The 21983-nt window shown below is 64.8% G+C and overlaps 10 protein-coding genes across 10 annotated transcripts in view; 4 read left to right on the top strand and 6 right to left on the bottom strand.

Moving 5' to 3' along the window:
* Positions 1 to 117: 117 nt before the first annotated feature.
* Positions 118 to 2743, bottom strand: F751_6199 (putative membrane protein; the record flags this gene model as incomplete). Its single annotated transcript, XM_011400642.1, has 7 exons — positions 118 to 330; positions 527 to 614; positions 794 to 843; positions 996 to 1140; positions 1626 to 1916; positions 2159 to 2313; positions 2519 to 2743. The coding sequence occupies 7 exons, from the start codon at positions 2741 to 2743 to the stop codon at positions 118 to 120; spliced, it is 1167 nt and encodes a 388-aa protein (XP_011398944.1).
* Positions 2744 to 3437: 694 nt separating this feature from the next.
* On the top strand, positions 3438 to 4916 carry F751_6198 (Fructokinase; the record flags this gene model as incomplete). Its single annotated transcript, XM_011400641.1, has 4 exons — positions 3438 to 3677; positions 4029 to 4217; positions 4329 to 4718; positions 4878 to 4916. The coding sequence occupies 4 exons, from the start codon at positions 3438 to 3440 to the stop codon at positions 4914 to 4916; spliced, it is 858 nt and encodes a 285-aa protein (XP_011398943.1).
* Positions 4917 to 5086: 170 nt separating this feature from the next.
* On the bottom strand, positions 5087 to 5356 carry F751_6197 (hypothetical protein; the record flags this gene model as incomplete). The annotated part of the gene is made up of 1 exon (XM_011400640.1): positions 5087 to 5356. The coding sequence occupies one exon, from the start codon at positions 5354 to 5356 to the stop codon at positions 5087 to 5089; it is 270 nt and encodes an 89-aa protein (XP_011398942.1).
* A 137-nt stretch (positions 5357 to 5493) lies between these two features.
* F751_6196 (hypothetical protein) lies at positions 5494 to 8621 on the bottom strand (the record flags this gene model as incomplete). The annotated part of the gene is made up of 10 exons (XM_011400639.1): positions 5494 to 5671; positions 5889 to 6031; positions 6318 to 6476; positions 6674 to 6820; positions 6992 to 7077; positions 7232 to 7356; positions 7650 to 7770; positions 7894 to 8022; positions 8211 to 8367; positions 8478 to 8621. 10 exons carry the CDS (start codon positions 8619 to 8621, stop codon positions 5494 to 5496), a joined length of 1389 nt encoding a protein of 462 aa, XP_011398941.1.
* Positions 8622 to 9327: 706 nt separating this feature from the next.
* On the top strand, positions 9328 to 10892 carry F751_6195 (Vacuolar protein sorting-associated protein 36; the record flags this gene model as incomplete). The annotated part of the gene is made up of 4 exons (XM_011400638.1): positions 9328 to 9521; positions 9804 to 10032; positions 10254 to 10415; positions 10614 to 10892. The coding sequence occupies 4 exons, from the start codon at positions 9328 to 9330 to the stop codon at positions 10890 to 10892; spliced, it is 864 nt and encodes a 287-aa protein (XP_011398940.1).
* Positions 10893 to 11159: 267 nt separating this feature from the next.
* F751_6194 (SAP domain-containing ribonucleoprotein) lies at positions 11160 to 12239 on the top strand (the record flags this gene model as incomplete). The annotated part of the gene is made up of 4 exons (XM_011400637.1): positions 11160 to 11378; positions 11488 to 11751; positions 11908 to 12034; positions 12169 to 12239. 4 exons carry the CDS (start codon positions 11160 to 11162, stop codon positions 12237 to 12239), a joined length of 681 nt encoding a protein of 226 aa, XP_011398939.1.
* A 344-nt stretch (positions 12240 to 12583) lies between these two features.
* On the bottom strand, positions 12584 to 13085 carry F751_6193 (hypothetical protein; the record flags this gene model as incomplete). Its single annotated transcript, XM_011400636.1, has 3 exons — positions 12584 to 12698; positions 12780 to 12925; positions 13023 to 13085. The coding sequence occupies 3 exons, from the start codon at positions 13083 to 13085 to the stop codon at positions 12584 to 12586; spliced, it is 324 nt and encodes a 107-aa protein (XP_011398938.1).
* A 469-nt stretch (positions 13086 to 13554) lies between these two features.
* F751_6192 (Transmembrane protein 65) lies at positions 13555 to 15095 on the top strand (the record flags this gene model as incomplete). Its single annotated transcript, XM_011400635.1, has 5 exons — positions 13555 to 13664; positions 13876 to 14118; positions 14236 to 14389; positions 14567 to 14768; positions 14944 to 15095. 5 exons carry the CDS (start codon positions 13555 to 13557, stop codon positions 15093 to 15095), a joined length of 861 nt encoding a protein of 286 aa, XP_011398937.1.
* Positions 15096 to 15589: 494 nt separating this feature from the next.
* F751_6191 (SEC12-like protein 2) lies at positions 15590 to 19352 on the bottom strand (the record flags this gene model as incomplete). Its single annotated transcript, XM_011400634.1, has 7 exons — positions 15590 to 15984; positions 16354 to 16798; positions 17635 to 18000; positions 18248 to 18387; positions 18550 to 18840; positions 18928 to 19133; positions 19240 to 19352. The coding sequence occupies 7 exons, from the start codon at positions 19350 to 19352 to the stop codon at positions 15590 to 15592; spliced, it is 1956 nt and encodes a 651-aa protein (XP_011398936.1).
* A 274-nt stretch (positions 19353 to 19626) lies between these two features.
* F751_6190 (Elongation factor 2) overlaps positions 19627 to 21983 on the bottom strand; it is a gene marked incomplete at both ends in the record, with an annotated part of 7375 nt that continues 5018 nt past the window's right edge. Inside the window, 4 exons of the mRNA XM_011400633.1 lie at positions 19627 to 19928; positions 20097 to 20202; positions 20406 to 20580; positions 20892 to 21599. Of these exons, the coding sequence (XP_011398935.1) occupies positions 19627 to 19928; positions 20097 to 20202; positions 20406 to 20580; positions 20892 to 21599 (1291 nt within the window). The remainder of the gene's footprint in view (positions 19929 to 20096; positions 20203 to 20405; positions 20581 to 20891; positions 21600 to 21983) is intronic.

The following is a 21983-nucleotide window of genomic DNA, read 5'->3' as shown; positions in this document are numbered from 1 at the left end:
AGCCAATCACAGCGAGTCGAGAGCCGTGTGGTCCTTGGCAAGGGGCTCCGCGGCGGCCTCACCTCACGGGGCCGGAGCAGGTGGCGTGCAGCGCCACCCCGCATCAACACCGACCCCTCACTCCCGGTGGCGCTTGGCGCGCGCGGCCTCGGCATCGGCCAGGTACCGCTTGGCGAAGACCTTGAAGTAGAAGTTGGCCCCGTTCCAGGTGGCCACCAGGAGGATTGCCAGGAGAACCATGGTGTGGAGCCAGGGGTGGTCCCAGAGCAGCTTTGTGGGCAGCAAAGACACCCACGCCGCCGTCATGTGGATGCTGAGGTACAGCACCGGCTGCGGGGTTGGAGGGAGTGGGGGTCGGAGGTGTTTGGAGAGGGGAGGGGATGAGGAGACGGGGAGGATGCTTGGTGAAGGCACGGGTGTGGGGACACGGCACACAAGTGCAAGACTGAGAAGGGCGCCAGCAACATGTCACAGGACACGCTTTGCCCACCCACATCAGAAAGCCCCAGCCAGCCCCAGCACCCACCTGCAGCCGCGGCGGGGCTCTGAGCACAAAAGACGACAGCGGGGACTTCTTGCCCTTCAGGGCGGGCCCGCTCACCATCTCCTCGAACCTGCATGGAGGGGTGCATTGGGGACGGGATCAACCCAGGGACAGGAGTGTTGCCTAGCCGGGCAGAGAACACCTCAGGCAAAGCACCGAGGACTTGATGTTGCACAAGGGAGCCAAGCAGTCATCCCTCCAGCAGCAATGCATTCACACAGCAGCGATGTCCCTGTCCTCCCCACATACATGTTGCTGTAGCCCCGGGAGCGGATGCGCTTCTCCAGCAGGACGAATATCTGCCAGGGGGAGGGTCAAGCATGATGTCACGACGGGTTGAAAGCATTCCTACCAGGCCTCATACAGATGGGCTGGGGCGGTCGAGGCCCTTCTCACCCCCTTGGAAAAGCAAAAGCAATCGTGTGGTTACGCAGCGCCTGCTTGCACCCACCAGCACATAGTATGCCAAGGCCCACGCCAGGTAGAAGACCATGGGCAGCAGCGCCATCTGCGTCCAGCTGCTGCTCCCAAAATCAGCCAGCTGATCGGGGGACAGCCCTGCAGTCCACTCCGGTCGAGGGCGCCATCTCATCGTCCTGAAGGTAAGGGAGGGGGGCGGGGTGAGGGCAGCCAAGGGGAGGCTATGGTGAGAGGATTGACAAGGGGTGGGGCGGATGGCGCGAGCATTCTCTGGACAGGAGCAGTGCTCGAATGGGAGCCAGTGTGCCAGCTCTCAAGGCCCAAGCCGTTGCCTGGAATCGGTCGATGTAGACCCGCCCTGGTCCACGATCTTGCACCCCCGCTGGAAGACCACCCACTCACCAGGCCAAGATCGCCGGCGAGGCATGCATCATCAACGTGGTTTGCTGCAGGGAGGATGCGGAGCGAGGTCAGAGCCTTGCAGGAAGTCAAAGGGGCCTGGTGCTGCGTCGCCCCTTCCTGTGCCTGCTACCTGTCCCCTCGCCCTTCCATGCTGAAAACCAGGCAGGCAGCCTGCGCAGATGCAAAGCCACCAAGCACACGCCCACGCCTCTCTCGATTCCCCAAGCATGCCACACACTGCCCCTGCTGCCCTCCGTACCGCACCTTGTCGACATCGTGGAAGACCAGGGAGTTGCGCATCGCAACGATGGACCACATGAGGGGCCCCGCCATGTGTGCAAAGGCCAGCCGCCGGAGCAGGGGGGAGGAGGGCACCCAGAAGATCTGGAGGGCTGCCAGGATGTTGCCGGCGTAGCAGAACTCCAGCATCATGTAGTGCAGGCCGCGGGAGCGGTAGGAGAACCAGCGCATGGTGAATAGGGTCAAGCACTTGATGAGCCAGCAGTACTGGTACGTGCTGGGTGACGCCCCGAGCCAGAAGGCCACCAGCCTGAGCATGGATTCAGGAAAGGGAGATGTGTGGATCGGGGTTGTGGGTGTACAGGGGTGGACAGGGGGTCCAAGGATGCCCTGGCATGGGTAGGGGACTCCACAGGGGCCCTCTGGTCGAACACGGCAGGAGTGAGGGCGCTGGCAAGGGAAGGCAGTGCACTGTGCGCATGCAGGAGCAATGTTCATAGCGCCGTCCGCCCTGTCAGTCCCCGGTCCCAGGGCCGCCGATGCTATACTCACGCAATGTTGGCCACTCCCAGCGTGAAGGAGACCTTGTCCAGCATGTGGACGTCGCCCCGCAGCATGCGCTCCCCGATGCGATGCACCGCGCCAGAGCTGGCGGCGCGGGCGAGTGGCGCCGAGGCGGGACCGGCTGAGGGCGAGGCGGCCGTGATCTGCAGGAGATCAGGGCGGGAGGCTGTGTTTACGAGGAGAATGGGTCGCGATGGTGTGACTAGGTGAGAAAGGACCGGGATGGGGTGGCAGGGAGGGGCTCCTGGGCCCTTAAGCAATGACCACCGGGTGAAAACCCTAGGTGCACTCAGAGCAGCCATCGCGACCCCGTGCCACGCGGATTTCACAGCAGCTTCGGCTCCCTACCTCCTCTTTGCCGTCTCCAGGGGTTTCATCGGAAAACTCCTTGCCCTCTTCCAGCACCTTTGCGAGGACCTCCACCTCCTTGTCTCTGTCCAAGAACTCCGCGAGGCTGTCAAGCGCGAGGTCCGCCTCAGTCCACGTGCGACTGATGAGGTCCTGTGCCGCATCAAAATTCTCCTTGAACGTTGCAGTGGTGCTCAGGGTGCGGCGCGGTAGCGCGGTGTCCATGGTGTGAAGCAAAAGTTACGGAACGAAAGGTGGCCCTGACGGTGAGACTGCCCACCAAGACGCACCAAACCCAGTGCGCTCCTGGTCAAACCAAGGCAGGAATTTGGAAATGGGGATGGTCAGGGGGCAGCAAGCTGCACGATATGCGCGGTGCATGGGGTGGTCGCGAAGTCCTCAAAGTCACATCGAGGAGTTCTGCGCGCTAGCGTGGCGGGAGAAGAACCCCTCATCGCTGTCGGGGGCACGCACGACGAGACACCAAAGCCACACAGGGGCACCACAAGGTCCTTTGCAATCGGGCCTGAGGCAATTCTGCTAAATTTAAAGGATTAGGGCGCGCACCTGGGCGCACAGTGTGGCTCTTGAATCGCCGTAGGCGTGGGCACTGGCCACCAGGGTTTGAACTTTCCCTTCGACACAATTCGCCGGGGCCTGGGAACGGGACCATCGCCCGCACCGCTCTGCGGGTAGCATGGAGCTTTCGAGCGGCATGCGACTGGCGAGAGTACCTCGAAGCCTGCTGACGCCACTAACTCGGCCCCTAGCCAGGCCCTTCCGTCAGCACCCGGGGGATGGTCGCAGGGTCGCCCGCCGATTCCCCCCCCGCACCCCCGCCCCCCCTACCTGCGCCGCCCTGACCTCTGAGTCGCCCTGCTCCCAGGCCCCGACCTCCACGCACACCAAGCTCTACGACATGACCACCCTGGGCAACCTGTGTGTCGACGTGCTGGTGGAGGTGCCTCGCCTGCCCGATCCCACGGCGCACCCAGCGCTCCTGGACCGGCTGCGGGCGACGCCGCCCGGCCCTGACTCCCTGGAGGTGGGGGGCAGCGGCAACGCCAGCATCGCTGCGGCGCGCTTGGGTCTCCGCGTCTGCTGCACAGGCCCTCTAGGCAGGGACCTTTACGGCCAGTTCATGGCATCCGTGCTTGCCGTGAGTTGCCTTGTTGGGGGAGGGCGGGTGGGGGGAGAGGTACGGGAAGGGCATGGAGTAGACGGAGGGAAAACGCGGGAGCGTAGAAGCAACATCCACTGCCTCTCTGCGTGTATGGGTGAAGCGGTTCTAGATTCGGAGCTCATGTTCTGTACCACAGCTTGCGGCATGCAGACGATGATACTGTGTGGGGTCCCCTGCAATGCAGGACTCTAAACCACACCACCAAGGGCCCACATCTCACACTGCCCTCGACTGGGTGTCATGTCAGTGTCACTCCCATCACCTCATCCATGACCTAATAGACCTATACAAACACACACACACACACCCCAAAACAACCTCACACAGGCCGAGGGCATCCGGCTGGCCCGCCCCGCGGCCCCGCCCTCCCTAACCTGCCACGTGCTGGTGGACCCGGCGGGGCGCCACGCCTTCTGCTCCGCCTACGATCACGGCCCCTGGCCGCTGCTGGGCGACGCAGGCGCCGCCTTCGACGCCGAGGCCCTGCTGGCCAGCCGCGCGGTGCTCGTGTCCGGGGTCCTGCTGGACGAGGCCCCCCCGGCCCCCGTGCTGGCCGCGCTGGCCGCCGCGCGCGCCGCGGGGGCCGCGATCTTCTTTGACCCCGGCCCGCGGTCCTGGACCTTCCAGACGCCTGCGCGGGCGGCCGCACTGGCCGCGCTGCTGGCGCTGTCGGACGTGGTGCTGCTGACAGAGGACGAGGCGGCGGCGGTGACGGGCGTGCGTGGCGCGGAGGCGGCCGCCGTCGCAGTGCTGCGTCGCGATGGCTGCGCTGCGCGGTGGTGTGCGGTGAAGCGCGGCGCGGCGGGCGCGGTGCTGGCCCTGCGTGGCGCAGCGGACGGCGCGGGTGGGGCGGGCGGTGCGGGCGGCGCAGGCACTCCCATCCGCACCGTGTCGGCTCCGGCGCCGGCGGTGGAGGTGGCCGACACGGTGGGCTGCGGCGACGCCTTCGCAGCCGCGCTGGTGCTGGGCTACCTGGGCGGGTACAGCGTGCACAGCGTGCTGGCGCTGGCCAATGCGGTGGGCGCCGCCACGGCGTGCAGCCGGGGGGCGGGAAGGAGCGTGGCGCACCCAGGCGCGGTTAGGCGCCTGCTGGAGGCGCAGGCGGGGGCGGGGGGGGAGGGGCGGGGTCCCGCGCTCGGAGCCCTGGCCATGCTCTCCCCCTGCCACGGCGCCGAGGCGGGGAGGGACAGCCGCGCGCTGGCGGCGGAGGTCTGAGCTGGAGCAGGGGCTGGGTGGCCGGTGGAGAGTGGGAGGCAGGAGTGTCTGGCGCACCAGCCACAGATCCCTCGTCCTCCCCGCCTGCCGCCGCCATGTAGAGTGTCTTTTCCCGTGTGCCACCTGAACCATGGCACGAAATTCACTCCCATTCCCGCCGCTGCCCATCGCTATGACGAGCGTCTCTGGCCATTCCCCCTCGCTTTCTTCTCCATCCCTGCTCCTGGCACATGGCGGCAAGACGCGCGTTCATGCCGTGTGCGCTGTACCTCTGCTGGGGCTGGGCCGTTGACAGCTGCCAACCTCTCTCTTGCTACCATGCGTCCCTTCCTCAAGTGACTCTCCTCTCGACCCAAGTTTTCCAAGCACATGTACACCTCATACATGGTCACGGGCAAGGGGCGGCTGCCAGGGCTCACATGCAGTACTGGTGAAGGCATCGAGTCACATACCAGCTGCGGGTTCCTCCTTGCATGCAGGATGGCATGCGCGCAATGTGCCCTTAGATTGCAACACCCCCTTGCCTGTGTGCAAGCATGCCGCACAACCCACGTGCAGTGCAGCCCATCCAGTCCTCTCACAAACTCGAGGTGGAGTTGAGGTCCAGATAGGAGCCCAGGGCGGTGTTGCGGTTGCGCACCGCAAAGGCGACGTTGATGGCCTGGAAGAGGGAGGGGCGGTCGCAGCTGTGCAGCGTGACGCCCGTGGCTACATCGTAGTGCGGGCAGAACAGGAGCATGAGCTCCACCGCCAGCCTGCATGGCGGGAGCATGCGCGTGAGGAGGGGAGGTGGGCATAAGGCCGTGGGGGGGAAGGGGCTGCCTGAACAACCTGCCTGACAGGGGAATGCGGTCTACAAGTGGGGCTCAGGGCCAGGGCCATTTTCCCCATAAACACACAGACTTAGAACCCAGACCTACGCCCCTCCCACTCTGCCCCACTGAGTAGTCTTCCTTTTTTCCAAGGTCCCACCTGGTGCTGCCGATGATGATGATGACGGCGACATACTTCATTACGCGTTTGATGGACTTGGGGTAGGCCCTCTCCCACTCAAAGCAGTGGTACTTGGCCTCCACACACAGGCCAATGAAGTCGAACACAAAGCCCGTGATGAGCTAAGGGAGGGGTGGGGCAAGGGTGGAGATGACAGCCTGGTGCGAGACCTCTGGTGGGTTGTTTTCAACGGCTGGGAATGCTGTCTGTAATCTTGAAGCTACTCCATATGGAGTCAATGAGTGCAATCCAGACCTGAATCCTTGCTGCTGCGGTGTCCTTGGGTGGCCTCTCCCCACCACTGTCCTGGGCCCCGTTGCCACATTCTGTTCTACATGTTGCCAGGATGACCTGATCCAATCCAGTCCCTTCTCCCAGGCCAGCAATGCGCCAGGCACCCCCACGCACCTGCCCGCCGGCATTGATCCAGATGGCCGAGTGGTTGGGAGGCTGGCCAGGCGTCAGACCCACGCGTCCAAAGGACATGAGGGCCGACGCCGCAAGGATGCCGCCATTCTCTGCCAGCGAGGTCGTGAACAGCTCCACAAACCGCATCTCCTCCACCAGCTGTTGGTCGTGAGGGGTATGTGGGGAGGGGTAGAGGATGCAGGGAGCCGATGTGCCGCTAGCATGATCTGCCCCCATGCAATAATCAATCCATGCGGGACCCTAGCAGGAGCCAGCTTGGAAATGGTGGACCGGCCAGGCATCACAGAAAATCCCCAAAGCACCCGGGACATCTCACTCCTTCCTTCTCAACGCACATATCTGGCATTGATGGCCTCTGCGCCGCGCGCGCCATACAGGGTGCTCATCCAAAGGTCGTCGGCGCCCCGGTCCGACAGGCGAGCCGCCAGTTGCAGCGAGCACTGCATGAGGTTGATGAGGAAGACAGACCCCACCGAGTCCAACTGCATGTTGGGGTAGGGGAGGCTGGGCTCAGAATGCAGGACAAGGGCGGGCACTGAGAGTCCCAGGACAGGCATGTCGACAGATGACCCGGCAGCTGCAAGGACGGATGTTAGGTGATACCCTTACTGAACCCCATTCAAATATCTACCAGGCAGGCAGCCAGCTGTCACCTGGAGAAGCAGGAAGCGACCGAATATGGAGGAGTAGAGGGCCGGGTAGAGCACGAAGCAGACTTGCATGAGGTCGGGCACGGATCCTGGGCGGGAGGGGGAGTGGTGGGTGGTATGGAGGTTCGTTTGGGGCTCATCGGATGGCAGACACGCAGTGTCAGACCCTCGAAGGAAGCATAGCCCCATCAGACCCCCAAGACTCCGCCCTTTCCACCCTGCAAGTCGGGGCCAGGGTCTCACCGCTGTGCAGCATGAACTGACGGAAGAGCATCATGACCGCGCTCCAGATGACGGGGTGGATGAAGAGGCGCACGATGGTGAGACCCATGCCATTCAGCGCGGTAGAGGAGCGTGCGGTGATCAGACTGCGGAAGCGCGGGGCAGGGTAGGTGGAGGGAATATGGGTGGCAGGAATGCGGATGAGAGACAGGAGGGGCGATGGGGGAACTCACAATTATTTAGGTTGCGCGCGCCCTTTCACGGCAGTAGGGGTTTGGTGGGGCGGGGCTTAAGACACAGGCAGCGCAGAGACACCCCCCTGGAGCACGCACCCTCCTGCCCGCCGGGTGCCAGAGTATTTGCACGTCTGCAGCAGTCACTGTCACCACCCCAAGCACTCCCTCCCCCTCCGCCGCGCCTGGGCATGATTTGGAGGTACACCGTGGTCACGCCGGCGCAGAAAAACATGAGCGCAATCCAGCGGTAGCCCATGATCTTGCTGCCGGTGTGGAGCTGGACGACTTGTGCGATCACAAACACGGCGGTGCAGGAAGTCCACGCTGTAGTGGGCAAGAGGGCAAGAGGTTGGCACTCCTATCCTCTCTGAGCTTCCAAATCAGAGCCTTCTCTTTTGAGCCTGCATCAATTCGACATCCCCAACACACATGGAACCCCAGTCTCACTCGACAAGAAGGTCAGCCACAGGTTGCTGAAGCTCCAGTGCGTCAGAGGGACAGCCACAAGCACGACGATGGCGCACGCTGCGGCACAGACCGAGCAGGCTATCAGGTGCTTCCGCTGGAAACCCTTGGCTGTGGTGGTTCAAAGAAAAGTTGGTGATCGCTGGACATGTCCACTGACTCAGGCAGCGCCCAGCGCATATGAGTGTGCATGCCGGGAGCGGCGGCAGTACATTGGGTACTAGCGTGTATCGGATTCAATCCCAAACATTTTCCTCAAGAGCATGATCGTCTTGCTACAAACCATGCGCCAGACTTACGGCAGAGCACCTTCCCAATGATGGTGGGGAACACAGTGAGCCAGCTGTACTGGACGGCGTAGAAGATGAGCCAGAAGATGGCGGCGCCCCTGGATGTCACAACATTCCCTGTGTTCCATCCCTTCAACACGCAGCTCTTGAAGCCTACGATCATCGACTGTAGGGCAGATGTGGGCAGGAGCGTAACCTGTGACATCAAAGAGTTGAGTGCCAGCAATCGACTCTGACAGAGTCAGGGAGCAGAAACCCATCATATTGAGGCCTCACCATAGAGTCCTTGGCATCCGCGTTGCACAGCAGGCGTGGGATGAGGGCCGCCATGGCGGAGAAGCAGGCAAACATGAGGACGGTGACGGCGATCTCCGGGATCAAGTACTTCCCGTAAAATCTTAGGTGGGCCTTCAAGACCATGCGACCGCTGTCCTTGGTCGCCCTCTGGATGGCCTGGCAGGATCCGGACTTGGTTCGACCATTAGCCTTAATATTTGTCGAGAAGGACCGAAGGAGACGGGAGCTGGGGCTGCCGGGTTGCACTTTGATGGAGGGGTCCCGCCGGAGGGTGGTAGACCGGCCCAGCACCATCCCGACGCCAGTCTTACGACCAATCAGACGCGTACCACGGCACAGAGTCAGGAATCTGGAACATGGGTCCTCATCGGAATCTCATGCCGGGCATGGCGCTGTGGGCACCGGATCATCTGACGAAGCGGTGGGATACCACAGTTTCGCAGCACGCCCCGCAGCCGCTCCTCATCATGAGGGGAGGAACTGCCGCATCTCCCCGTGGACCCTGCGCAGGTGCTTCGTCATCCATCCTCACCAAATTTCCGACAGTGTGCCTTGTGGCTGAGTGCAAGCTTTCCGTCTTCCTGTTGACGCTGGCCAGGTCGGGTGTAGTAAGTGATCTCGGCGGGGAAGGACCCCTTTCACACAGAATCTCTCCTATCTGAAAGGGTGCCTACAATGCGGGATGGCCATTGAAGGATGACAAAACGCCGAGGACCTTGTCTGTGAGGAGGCTCCCCAGTCCGGGCTGGTTTCGCCAAGGGGGTCAGGCTCGTCGAAGCACCACCCTGTTTTGATGGCGAGCCAGGGGTGGCCGCCGTCCCCCTCCATCATGAGGGAGCTTGTGGGGATGGGATTCGATCCCACAGCGGCAGCCGAGGCGGTGCGGGAGACGGGCGGCGCGGGGGTCCAGCATGCCATCAACTGGATGCTGGACCGACCCAATGTCCCTGCTGCTGCCCCGCGGCCGGACCCGCACCCCACTGCGGGCCCCCTCGGCCGTTCTCCACTGGCCCTCTCCCAAAGGTTTGCCGCGGCATCACTCGGCGCTGCACCCCCCGGGCCGGCCTCGTCAGCAAACCCGGCCCGAGCCTCGGCAACTGCCCTGGGCGGTATCGGAGTGGCAGGGATCCTGCAGAGAGAGGAGCATCGAGCCGCCGCTGCCAACAGGTGGGACGGTGGGCAGGGCTGACAGCTGCCAGGGCTCTGCGACTTGGCATGCAGACGGGCCCCCACCCTGCCTGACAACCGTCGGCGCTGCTCGCGACACCACCATCCACCCTCCCTGATGCCGCTCGTGCACCACAGCACGATCGACCAGGCTTTCCAAGACCTGAGCCAGCTGATGAGCAAGGCCGAGGAGATGGTGAAGCTGGCCGAGTACTTCAAGGAGCGCCTGCACCAGCAGCCGGGGGCCGGAGCGCCGGAGGCAGAGCTGGACGCTGAGACGGCCCTGGACCTCTTTGATCTGGGCCTGGTCACCCCAGTGACCAAGGAGAGTGCCGGGCGGCAGTACCACCGGGAGCTTGCTCGACAGGTAGGAGTGACAGGGTATGACTTGATCAGGCGAGGTACAGCCATGCAACATGATGGAGTCTCAAGCTAGCGGCGAGGATCCTGTTTGCCGAGGTGACTGCCGAGTTTAGGATGCCAGGTCGGTTCCTGTGGCCAGACTCAACAATCGGCAGGTGTGCATCGCCACCAGGCTGCCCGCCCAACCCCTGACCCCCTCTCACGCCCCTTCATCACCCATGGCAGCTGGTGGAGGTGCTGCAGGGCCCGCTCCAGAAGGCCGGCGGCATGCTGCCGCTGCCGGAGGTGTACTGCCTGTATTGCCGCGTGCGGGGCTCGGAGCTCATCTCCCCCGACGACCTACTGCATGCGCTGGAGTGCCTGCCCCACGTGCAGGCGCCCATGCAGGTCTGGCAGCATGGCGCTGGGGGCTTTCGTGTGTTCCTGGGCATGGGAAGCCATCGCAGGGCTCCATCCAGGGCGTGGTCGCCGGGGGCATGATGGGCGATGGCCTGCGTGCCAGCCCCCACCGTTTGGGCCTCCCAGCCCATGCCCAGCCTCACTCCATTAGCCCTCGACCCCAACCCTCCTCCACAACTTACGCAGCTGAGGGACTTCACCTCTGGTCTGCGGGTGGTGCAGGCCGCCTCGTTTTCGGATGACAGGCTGTGCCAGCGGATTCTGGACATCCTCGGCGGCGAGGGGCCAGCCGGTCAGCCTCTGGGCCAGGGACTCAGCGTAGAGGATGCTGTCGCCATCCTGGGTACCCCCAGAGCCCTGGCGGCGGAGCAGCTGGAGCTCGCCGAGGGCAGGGGATTGCTGTGCAGGGACGATGCTGGGCACGGCAGCGTGGTGTTTTATCGCAACTTTTTTGCCGCCCTGTGACAACGTGGTCCGGGAGCCTGTGCTTGTAGGGCTGGAGTGCCACTCTACAGAGAGTGGGGATGGGATCCTGTGCATGCACAATGGCTGCTCATGGCTATCACGGAGGCACTCCCGGAAGATCCAGCTGTCGCGGAGCTGGTCGAATCTGGAGGGAAGGCGCGGGATCCAGGCCTCCGCATCGGCATCCTGTGTTCACATGTCCATGTCCGACTATGATCCCCGCAATACCCATATCAAACCAAGCACTCCAAAGATCTGCCTCCTCCCATGTCGTCTCTCGCCAGCTTGCGCAAGCTCAAAGTGTCCGAGCTACGGGATGAGCTCTTTAGGCGCAACCTGGACACCAAGGGCGTGAAGGAGGAGCTGATCCAGCGCCTCGCAGATGCGGATGGAGCTGGCGAGGGCGCGCCGAAGCCTGAGGGTGAGGAGCCTGTCACCGACTCCCCGGAGGATGTCACAGAGCCACAGCCCACAGTAGACCAGCCGGTGAGCGCACCCAGGCATGTGAGGCCGGTATGATCCGTTGAATGATGCCGATGGGAACGTCGAGTGCGGCTGGGGTCCTCACCATAACCGAGTGATCTCATAACCGAAGGCGGAGAACGGAAGCCAAGGCACCGCACCCCCAGAGGTGGAGGCGGCAGAAGCCCCTGCCTCCATGGTCAGTGCCCCGGCCGACCCCGAGGAGCCCGCCTCCAGTCAAGTGACAGAGGCAGAGAAGGCCAAGAGGAGAGCTGAGCGGTTCGGAATCGCTGTGGTGCCCCCAAGTGGGTCTGCCGGCCCGGCGCCAGAGGACAAGGAGAGGCTCAAGAAGCGCGCCGAGAGGTTCGGTCTGCCCCCTCCCATCGAAACGGAAGAGGTCTGTTGGGACCGCTGGTGGCGTAAGTGCTGTCCTGCTCGAGGTGACGAACTCCTGGCAACCCTTGGGAAGGATGTACCAGGAGTCGTGAAACCTATGCCAACCCTCCCATATGACTCTGTTTGAAACCAGCACCCTCGATCTGACTGCCCCCAGGAACTGGAGAAGAAGAAGAAACGCGCTGCACGCTTTGGCCTTCCTGCTCCCGTCATCAAGTCTGAGGAGGAGGAGAAGAGGTTGGCGCGTGCCCAGCGATTCCAGGCGGCGAGCGCTGGCGTGACTGGTGAGAGGTTGGGGGAGAATGTGGGACGATGAATACATGTTTCATTTGTGTTCTTGTAAGTGCCTTTGCCTTTGGATTTCTCTGCTTGATATTCTTTGTGGTCCTGTTTATCAGAAACACATGTTTCCTGGCAGGCACAACCGAGGAGGTAAAGGCAAAGCTGAAGGCCAGGGCGGAGCGCTTTGGTATGCCACTGGCAAAATGAGCCGGGGGGAGAATCCATGACCCCTCTGTGGTGGTACGGAATGCCACTGAGACTCTCAGCACTCCAAGGAATCCTGAAGGCAGTGGCGCCGCCGGCTGTGTGCAGTGCGTCCCAAGGATTAGGTTCATGTGCACCTTGCGCCAGGCGTCGCAGATGCCAAGCTACCTCGTCTGGAGAACCCACCTTCCACTGACTGATGGCTTGACAAGACTAATGAAAGAATAACTACATGTGAATTATTGGGCCAAGCTTTCCAAAAACAGGTCCATGAAAAGGATGAGCAATTTTGTGGATGGTTCACACGCAAGCCGCATCAGAGAAGCGTGTAGGCCTATTTGCTCATCTCACTCGCTTTGCTGCGGATTGTTGTTGCTGCTGAGAACCTGCCGCACGAGCAGGCGGGCGCTGGGGTCCAGTTCCTCGACCTTTGCGTCCAGCGAGTCCAGGCGCTGTGTCAGACTGCAGCAGGTCAGGTGGTTGGAAGCTCAGACACGACCTACATGGCACGTCCCTACCAACTGCCAGTCGAACCCATCTTACACATCCAGATATGCTGCCAGGCCTTCGGGGGTTGAGTTCGTCTCCCCAGGCAGCGGGGCTGGGTGCACCATATTTCTCATCTGAGCTTCCAAGCGGGCCAAGGCCCCCCTGATCTCCGCATCCTCCGACCCCTGCTCTGCCTCAAGCTGTTCAGGAGGAGATTTGGGGGCAAATCTGCTTGGCATATCTGTCATAGGGGTGTCCATTGCTGTCTGAGATCCATTCACACGTAAGGTCACCCACCTGCTCCAACATCCCGCGCAACACCGGGACGACAGAAGGGTCGGCTATAGGCTGCTCCACCATCCTGATCACACAGTAATACTTTCACGGCATAGTAATTCGCGATACATGCTGCATGATTTCGCCAGCCCTGCTCAGTGCCCACCACACTGATGTCCACATTCACGTAACTCGAAGGCGGGGGCTTGGGAGGACTCGTCACCAATCTGATTGGCAGGAGTGGGTGTGGACCCTTGCAGCGAGGCTCATATAAGGTTAACAATTTTGAATTGGCGATCGGAAGCATTTGTGAGAAGCTGCCTCAACAGCGCTGGAGATACGCCAACCTTTTTGGAGCAGGGGCATTGCTGCACAGTACAGGCTCGACACTTAACGACCTCCCCCCACCTCTGACAGTACTGATACCGGCATCACTACTGCAGCCTTCAGTCATCCGGGGCGAGAGGATCGGGATCACCATTCCTTCTCAAGAGCGACCCGGGAGATGTTCAGCAAACGCACCCGGCGAAGAGCGGGTGTCTGCTGGCAGCCGATGCGGCAGGCAAGCGGTCCCATCAACTCCTCAGAGGACATTATGAATGATCCCGACACCGACGAAACCTCAGAGAGGGTGGCCCGCATCGTTCGGCACGCCATGGCCAGGTGCGCACTGATCATCAGGGTGTTGGCCTCCTGGATTGAGCCGTCGTACCCAGGGGCACCCCCGGCTGTCCTTGCCTGGTTCGCCATGTACCTAATTGTCATGCACCCAGCCGGGGCTCTCAGGCCTGGCTGCCATGAACCAGCACTGCCAGAGCCCTCCCCGGCTTGCACAGCCCCTCACCGCGTCGCCACCCCGCCCCTCCCGCCCCAGGGCCCCCAAGGAGACGTCCGCCGCAATCCTATCGGAGCTCAACCAGCTGGACAGGGTGCACCTGGTGCTGGCCCTGCAGGCCGCCGTGGACCGCGAGGCGATTCAGCGGCGGGGCACCGCCTGGGTGGAGGACAACATCCGGCACATCGGCAGCGGGCACCCCTCCAGCGGCGGTGCGGCCCACACCCTGACCAGGCGCGCTGTGCAGAAGGATTTGGGATGGGAAGGGAGTTGGGAGGGGACGTGCTACGAGTCGCATGCCTTGAAGGGGTGAAAGGGGTCCCAGTGTGCGCACACGCGGTCATGGTCCTCGAACCTCACTTCCCTGCATCTTCCGGACACGCATCGCCCCACCAACAGGGCCCAGATCGCTAGCGCCCTGGAGTACCAGCGCGTGCTGTCCAAGTTCTCCATGTCTGGCGACAGCATGCCCGGCAGGCGCCAGCTGCTGGCCGTGGCGCTGGCCTCCGGCCTCCCCTTTGTCGGGTTTGGCATCATCGACAACTCCATCATGGTGGGATTCTAGGCGCATTTCAGAGTGGGGAAGGGGGGTCCCAAGGTGTGGGGCGCAGGGTGCTGGGTTTGGTCTCTCGATGGACGCGGCGCGCTCGGCTCTGGAATGCATGTGTGAGCGGCGGCTCAGAGAGACCCTGCATCGCCCCACCTCCGGAACGCCGCCTCAATTCACCAGATCATGGCGGGGGAGCAGATCGACACGCTGCTGGGCGTCAGGCTGGGCATCACCACCCTGGCCTCCGCAGCGCTGGGCAACCTGGTGGCGGACGTGGTGGGGGTTGGGGTGACGCACCAGATCCAGAGCAACGCCAAGCGCATCAAGTGGGCCGCCCCGCCCCGCCTGTCCACGCTGCAGCAGAACCTGCCACGCGTCCGATGTGAGGGTGTGGGGTTTATGATTGTTGCTGGGTTGGGGGGAAGCATACATAGAGGAGGGGAAGTGCATGTCCTTCGCCTGCTCCGGAGCGCCAGGCATGAGGGAACATTGCAAGGTTGTCTCTCGTGCTCACCATCCACCCCCTCCGGTAACCACCACATGCCAACCTCGCACAGATGCAAAGTTTGCTGGGGCGGTGCTGGGTGTGTCCCTGGGCTGCATCGTGGGCATGGCCCCGCTGGCCTTCATGGAGACCGGGTTTTTCGAGAAAGCGCCGCCAAAGGCCCCAGAGGGCAGCGCCGCCGCCGCCGACCTGATGTCCGCATGATCCTGGGGCCGGCCTGCTTCCTACCCTCGACCCCCCTCGCACCTGTCCTCCACCTGTTCCGCACCCCTCTTTTGGGACAGGCAATGCACCCTCCTCGGCGCTTCCAGGCCAGCAATTACATGTGTCACAGAGCGACAGCAGCCCAGCACAATACCATGGTACAGGGGGCGAGCATGCAGGAAATCAAAGAAAGCGGGGGGGCCTGGCCCGTGCAGCGGGATCCCGTGCAGCGCCGGCCAGGCCCGCGAAAAGTGCCGGAGCGTCGTTAACAGTGCGGAGGGAGCGGGCAGGGTCATGGGGACGGCTCGCGAAAGCGTTTGGAAAAGGGGGTGGACTGGTGCGGGAGAAGCATGCATGGGAAGGGCGGAGGCAACTTGGGAGGGGGTGGGGGATCTGGCCCGGGGACAGCGAGGCGAGCACCAGGGAGCGCCTGCGTAGCAGGTCCTGGGAGGCGCGCCCTTCTGCCGCTGGCTCGGGACCCTTGCGCCCGACCCTCAGGCCTGGCTGGTGGGCGACATCGCCAGCTGCGCGGGCGAGTCCGCGGAGGCCCCGTACAGCACGGCCTCCCCAGCCCCCGCCGCGGCGCCCCGGTACTGCGCCACGCCGTGGTACCCCGCCCCATCGCCCCTGCCCTGCCCGGCGCCGCTGGGCGTGGCCACGCCCTGGGAGCGGGGCGCCGGCCCCGGGCTGGGTCCCTCGCCGTCCAGGCTGGCGCGCGAGCGCTTGTGGGGCGAGGCCTGGTTGCTGAGCGGGGAGGGGGGCGGGGGGCCATCGGACCCCGGGACCAGGCTGCGCTGCAGGCCGGCGGTCAGCCCCGACCGCACCAGGCTGGACCAGTCGGCGCCGCCCGCGCCGTGCAGCGCCGCCACGGGTGCGGTGGGCGAGGGGCCTGCTTTTGGGTGTGAGGGGGGGAAGGGAGTCGGGCCGGTGAGGAGGGTTTGGCGCGGTGAGGGCCTGGGAGCACGCAGGGGAGGAGCCTGCTGCAGGCAAAACCAAAGGCACGAGACTTGCACCTTCCCACGAGCATAGGCAGGCCACAAGGGGGCCACCCCGAGCACCCACGTCGCCAGTCGCATCCTTCTTCCCACCCCCCCGCCTCTGGACTGCTTGATACCCCTCCTGGCATTGATACTCCCAGCAACTCTCCTCAAATCCAACCCCGCCCCCTCTCCTACACCCCATCCCAGCACCTTCTGACTCCCCCCCCCAAAAACACACACACACACACACACTTCCCTCCCCACTTCCCCCACCGCACCCTGCAGCTGGTGCTGGGGGCGAATGGCGTGGGTCCCCGCGCTAGGGGCCGGCCCCAGGCCATTAGCGCCCTGCGGGCTTAGGGCCAGGGAGGGCGGGAGCGCAGCCGGGGTCGCACCCTCCTGCCCCTTGTACCCCGCCTGCTGCGCGCCAAACAGGTGCAGCCCGCGCGCTATGTCGTCGGTCAGTGTGCGCCGCGCGGCGGCGCCCAGGTCCAGCTGCCCCGCGGCCGCCGCCTGCTGCGCGCCGGCGCCGTTGGGCGGCATGGCCTGGCCCAGCGCGCGCAGCAGGGCCAGCTGCTGCGCCTCCAGCGCGGCCTGCTGCGTCAGGTCCTCGAGGGCGCGGCGCTGGGCGGCCTCCAGCAGCTGCTTGCGCTGCTCCTCCACGGCGCGCAGCTGTTGCTCCTGTGCGGCGCGGGTGCTGTACGTCTCCGTGGGCAGGCCCACCTGCAGCAGCCTGTGGGGGGATGGGGGCGACAGGGAGGAGCAATCAGGTTGTGTGGCAGCAGGGAGGAGAAAACCCTGGACTGGTCGAGGAGGCGGCGGGCCCTCCCAGACAGCGAATCGTGGCATGGATGCCGACACATGTAGTTATTCCATCAGGCAGGGCGCGTGGCCTCCGAGTCCTCGCACCCCCAGCAGCACTCGCCTATGGCAGTTGCCGCATCGTACGATGAGGCAGGGCGGAGCCTGCACCCGCACGTCCTCGGGTATCGGGACCTGAGGATCGATACGTGTTTGGGTACACATTAGTTGAGCGGGCAGGGGCAGGGAGGGCGGGCATGCTCCCCTACGTCTTCGCATGTCGGCGTCATGTGTGCGACACCGGCCGAGAAAAACCCTGGAGCCCCCCATCCCTACCTCGAGCAGGGCGCCGCAGTCCTGTGCCTCGCATGCAACACGCACACAGAGTGGTGGTGGGAGGGAAGGGTATGATCCGGGTTGTATCGGGGATGTCTGCGTCTGGGTGGCCATCGCGACCACACAGGCGCACGCGGTGATTGGCTGGCACGCTCGTCCTCCCCTGTAGCCTGACCCAGTCCTTTGCAAGACCCTGGATGCTCGAGTGGGACGCACTTTGACTTTGAGCAAAGGTTATTGGCGTGTGGCGGTGGCATAGGACCGGCCATCGGATGGTGTGAACGACCAAAGTTTCCGCATGGGATTCGGGGTCTATTTGAGATCGCCCCTCCCCCCTTTCCGCTCGCCCCCCCGGCCGGTTCAATACAAAAAGTTACAAACAGCTGCTCATTTGGATGATGCGGAGCTCAGACATCACGAACCATGCCTCGTGCGGCCAAGAGGGCCCTCGCATCCCCTGCTAGAAAGAAGTGTGCGGCCACGGCCAGGAGGGTGGCCAGGAGGGCAAGGATATACGCAAGGTGCGCCCCCAGGGAGCCGCTGGGGACGCGAGTCAGCACGGCACTGGCATCTGCGGAGGTGGACAGCACCCATTTCTCGTCAGGGGAGAAGGCGATGGCCGTGGCAAAGGTCATGTGGGCACCTCGGCGATGCAGCACCCTCCTGAGCCCGCCTGCCGTCACCACCACCTGGTCCCCGTCGGGCGTCACAGCCCCCAGCAGGCGCCCGCTGGGGCTGGCCACGAAGCCGCAGATGGGGGACCTCGTGACAGGGCCTCTGCTTCGTGCCTGTGGAAGGGACAGAGAGGAAAGCAGTGGAGTCGGTCACTGCCTCCATCCCTCATCCGGCCCGACCCTCCCATCAGCAACAACCCTGGAGCATGTGCGACGCCGCAGACACAGGTTCCACACGCCCTGGCAAGCATGGATCTCCCTGCGTTGCCCGGCCAGCGCATCCGTATCGGCACGTCAGAGCCACTCCCAGCCCCACAAACAACCCTGACCCAGGGACACCCTCGCTGCGGCGCCTCCCCACCTCCAGACGGATCTCGCCGCTCGCCAGCTGGCGCCAGCGCAGGATGTGCCCCTCCCCCTTCCACTTCACCGCGGCGTAGATAGCGGGCCCAGCGCCCTCGGCCAGCGCGATGCACTTGAAGAAGGTCGCACGCGGCATGTCTGCGCGGGTTTGGGGGGGCAGAGTGTCCCAGACCGGCGTGAGCACCTTCCAGACGCGCATCGCCTCACTCCTGCCAACAGGCGCAGGGCTCCCACACGCAGCGTGCCCTGCCCCACACAGCACCCGCCTCCGCGATTTCTCCTCCTTCCCCCATTCCTCACCCTGCGGTACGGCCAGCTGGAGCACCTTATCCCCTGTCTCGGCATTCCAGAGCGCTGCCATCCCCGCCTCGTCCGTCGTGGTGAGGATGCCGTCGCTGTGGGCGCGCGACAGGTCGGCCGCCCGAATGGCCTTGTCCTCTGACGCCTGCCAGTGCAGCTTGGGCTCAAGGGAGGGCCAGTGCACGATGCGCACGCTGCCGTCCTCCCCCCCCATGACGAGCAGGCGGCCGTCGGAGGAGAAGGAGAGGCACTTCAGGGCGCCGATGCTGGGGGCCCTGGACGCAAAGCTGCCTGTGGGGTGTGTGGCGGCGCGGCAGTGGATGCGGGCCCTGTTTACCACCCCGGCCTGTGCCTTCCTCCAAGCGTCCCACGCCTTACCTCCTGGGCGGGAGAGCTCCGGCGCATCTCTACCGCTGGTGCTGGGCTGGAGGTCCACCCCCTGCACCCCTCCGCGGGTCATGCCCAGGACCAGAGATCGTCCGGATGGGTGCATCGCCATGCGGTAGGGAGCGTCGTCGCCGGTGTTGTATTTGGTGACCTCATCCGACAGCTTGCCCCTCTCGTCGCAGCTCACGACGACGACCCTGTGTGTGTGTGAGGGGGTGGTGCTTGGGGATGGTGCTGAGGGGCTATTCCAGATGGTCGTCTTTACTAATGACATGGAATTGCATGCACACCACCCATGCGCACTTGTTCTCTATTCCGAGGTTGCCCCCACCAGCCATGTACGCGTGCGGGCCGTCTGGCCAGGCCACGCCATACAGAGGCGCCCCATACTTTTGGAGTGGGGCACGCCGCTTCATCCTGAGAGTAGTGTGCAGATCGAGGGTGGGGTTGTTGCGCCCATGCATGGCCGACTTGCGGAGGTTGCGAGAGTGGACAGATCGTGCACAGCTTGAAGGCGTGGCGCAAGAAAGGAGGACGAGGATGGTGCTCAGGACTGTGGTCAGGCTGATGTATACTCTATAGATTATTATTCACGTCCCCATCGATCCATCAAACACCTTGAAAGTCCTGTGTCGCTCTCTCACAAAAAGGCCAAGCAAGGGCAGGCATGCCTGCCGCCCGCCACACGGCTCACACCTTGCGCGCCCGCGTGCGCTGCTTGGTGGCGCTCTCCACCACCTTCTCCTCCACCGGCAGGCCCTTGCGCCGGCGCGTGGCGTCGATCAGCTTGCGCGCCAGGTTCGCCGCCCCCACGCCCTGCCCCTCCTCGCCCCACTCCTCCCGTTCCAACAGGCTGGTGGGGACGAAGAAGGGGTCCACCCCCAGCCGCTCCCAGTGGCTGAGCAGGAGGGAGGCGGAGGCCGCCCCGCTGCTGCGCCGCCGCAGCTCATCCACGAACCCAAACGAGCTCTCGGCGGGCAGGTAGGCGTGCACTGCGGGGGGTGGAGATAGGTGGTGGTTTGGGGATAGGCATAGCTGGGTGTGAACTTGCAGGCCGGTCAGGCGCTGCATGTCCCAAGGGGTCTGAGCAGCCCGCCGGCGCCGCTCCCCCGCGCTCCTGCCTGCCAGCCCACCCACACCCAGACACCCCCCCGCCTCACCCATGAACAGGTCGGAGCCTTCCCGCAGCTCCTCCCGCAGCACCCTCGCCCGCCGTCTTCCCAGCACAGCGTACACCGCGCTCAGACCCTCCGAGGACGTCGCGATCTGCAGTGGGGAGGGGGGAAGGGGCGACAGATCTGTGCTGAGTGCCTGACCTGCAGCATGCGACATACCCTTGCCCATCACACGCTTCACGCCCCCCCTGCCCCCACCAGCCGACCCACCTCGCACAGGTACATGGCCTCCACGAGCCGGGGCGCGGAGGCGGCGAGGGCGCGCCGGGCCGCAGCGCGCACAGCGGCCGCCACCTGGCCGCTGAGAGGCCCGTAAACGTCCTCGCCCGTGCGCGGGGCGGGGGAGGCCTCGTCCCCGGACCCCACCACCCTGGCCTCCACCTCGAAGCCGACGCCCCACATGGGCTCGTCGCACAGAGGCCCTGCCTCGGTGGCCATGCCGAAGCCAGCCAGGACCCCGGCCTCGATGCTGGAGCGTGGGTTGCAGTGTGAGGGGTGAACGAAGGGGCAAGGGATTGGGTGTGGCAGGGTGGGGGCTTCGCAAACAAAGCCGGGAATGTGTGTTAAAAACAGGCGGGGAAGGAGCAGGGGTGCCAGGCAGGAGCACAGTTACCAACGGTACGAGCTCGCCACCAAGGCCAGCGGGCACAGGTCTAGGCTTCAGAAGCACCTTACTGCTGTGTTTAATGTGCACCTCGCCACCCCCCCCATGCCTCCAGTACATCCCCGCACATCCCGTGCTCACCCTATGGCATGCCCCCGACCCTCCCTCTCACTCACCTGTCCCTCAGCCGCGCCACGCCCTCGGCAGACAGGCCCAGAGCCGTTCCCTGCGCGTCAACCTCCGCGTTCCCGGCGTGTGCGCCCCCCTGACCCAGGCAGAGGACCTGCGCCACCTCCGGCCGGCCCAGCGCGATGCGCAGCGTGGCCCGTGCCTCCTCCACCGCCTCGTCAGCTCCTGCCCCCTCGGCCGGCGCGGCGCCGGCCGCCGCCGGGCCCACGCCGGCGGGGCTGGGCGGGCGTGCGCCGCGCCCCTGCCGCCCGCCCACCGCCAGGACGCCGGGCGGTGGCACGTCCCAGAGACCGGTTGTGGGCCCGCCTGCGCCCTGCCCCGGCGATGTGGGGGAGAGGAGCAGGGCATTGGGCCCCACGCGGCGCGGTCCCAGCGCCCACGCCCGCGCCAGCAGGAGTTCGGCGCCCTCGGCGGAGGCGGCCAGGCGGCGGCCCAGCTCGGCGGCCGCCTCGCGTTCGCGCTCGCCAGGCCCCGCACCGCGCCCCGCCTCGCCCAGCGCCGCCTGCAGCACGGCGGCGCCCGCCTCCAGGGCACCGGCCAGGGGCGAGGGCAGGGGGAAGGCGCGGAGGCGGAGGGCCACGGCGCCCGTGGGCGTGGCCGCCTCGACCACGGGGCCGTGGGCGTGCTGGGCGTGCTGGGCGCCTGGGGCGGGGGTGTGGGCGGCCTCCGCGTCCTCAGGCGCAGCCAGCGACTCCCTGGTGCAATGCCGGTGGGGGGGGGGGAGGAGGGGGGGAGGGAGGGGCGGTCAGGGGATGTTCAGGAGGAGGACGAAGGGAGTCGCAAGTCTCGGACCCCATCGACGCTGAGGAGCATCGATGGGTGAAAAACCCTAGGACCCACACCACGACAGGCCCAATCTTGCGCAGACAGACCAGGAGGACAGCCTGCACTGCTCTGCAACGACCCTGCTCTGTCAATCACGCCATCTTCACTCGGAGCAATGCCTCCCCCACCCCCACACCGCCCCTGCAGGGTCCGGCCGGAGGAGGTGGAGCCGTGGGCTGCCAGTCCAACGGGGTACCGCCTGCGCGCGGACCCGTCCACCCCCGTGTCGGCCCGCGCCCACAAGATGAGCAAGC

This window comes from Auxenochlorella protothecoides (assembly GCF_000733215.1).
Source record: "Auxenochlorella protothecoides strain 0710 unplaced genomic scaffold scaffold85, whole genome shotgun sequence".
NCBI classification, from domain to species: Eukaryota; Viridiplantae; Chlorophyta; class Trebouxiophyceae; order Chlorellales; family Chlorellaceae; genus Auxenochlorella; species Auxenochlorella protothecoides.
The sequence above is the reverse complement of the archived record's forward strand: the minus strand, read 5'-3'. Positions and strand labels throughout refer to the sequence as shown.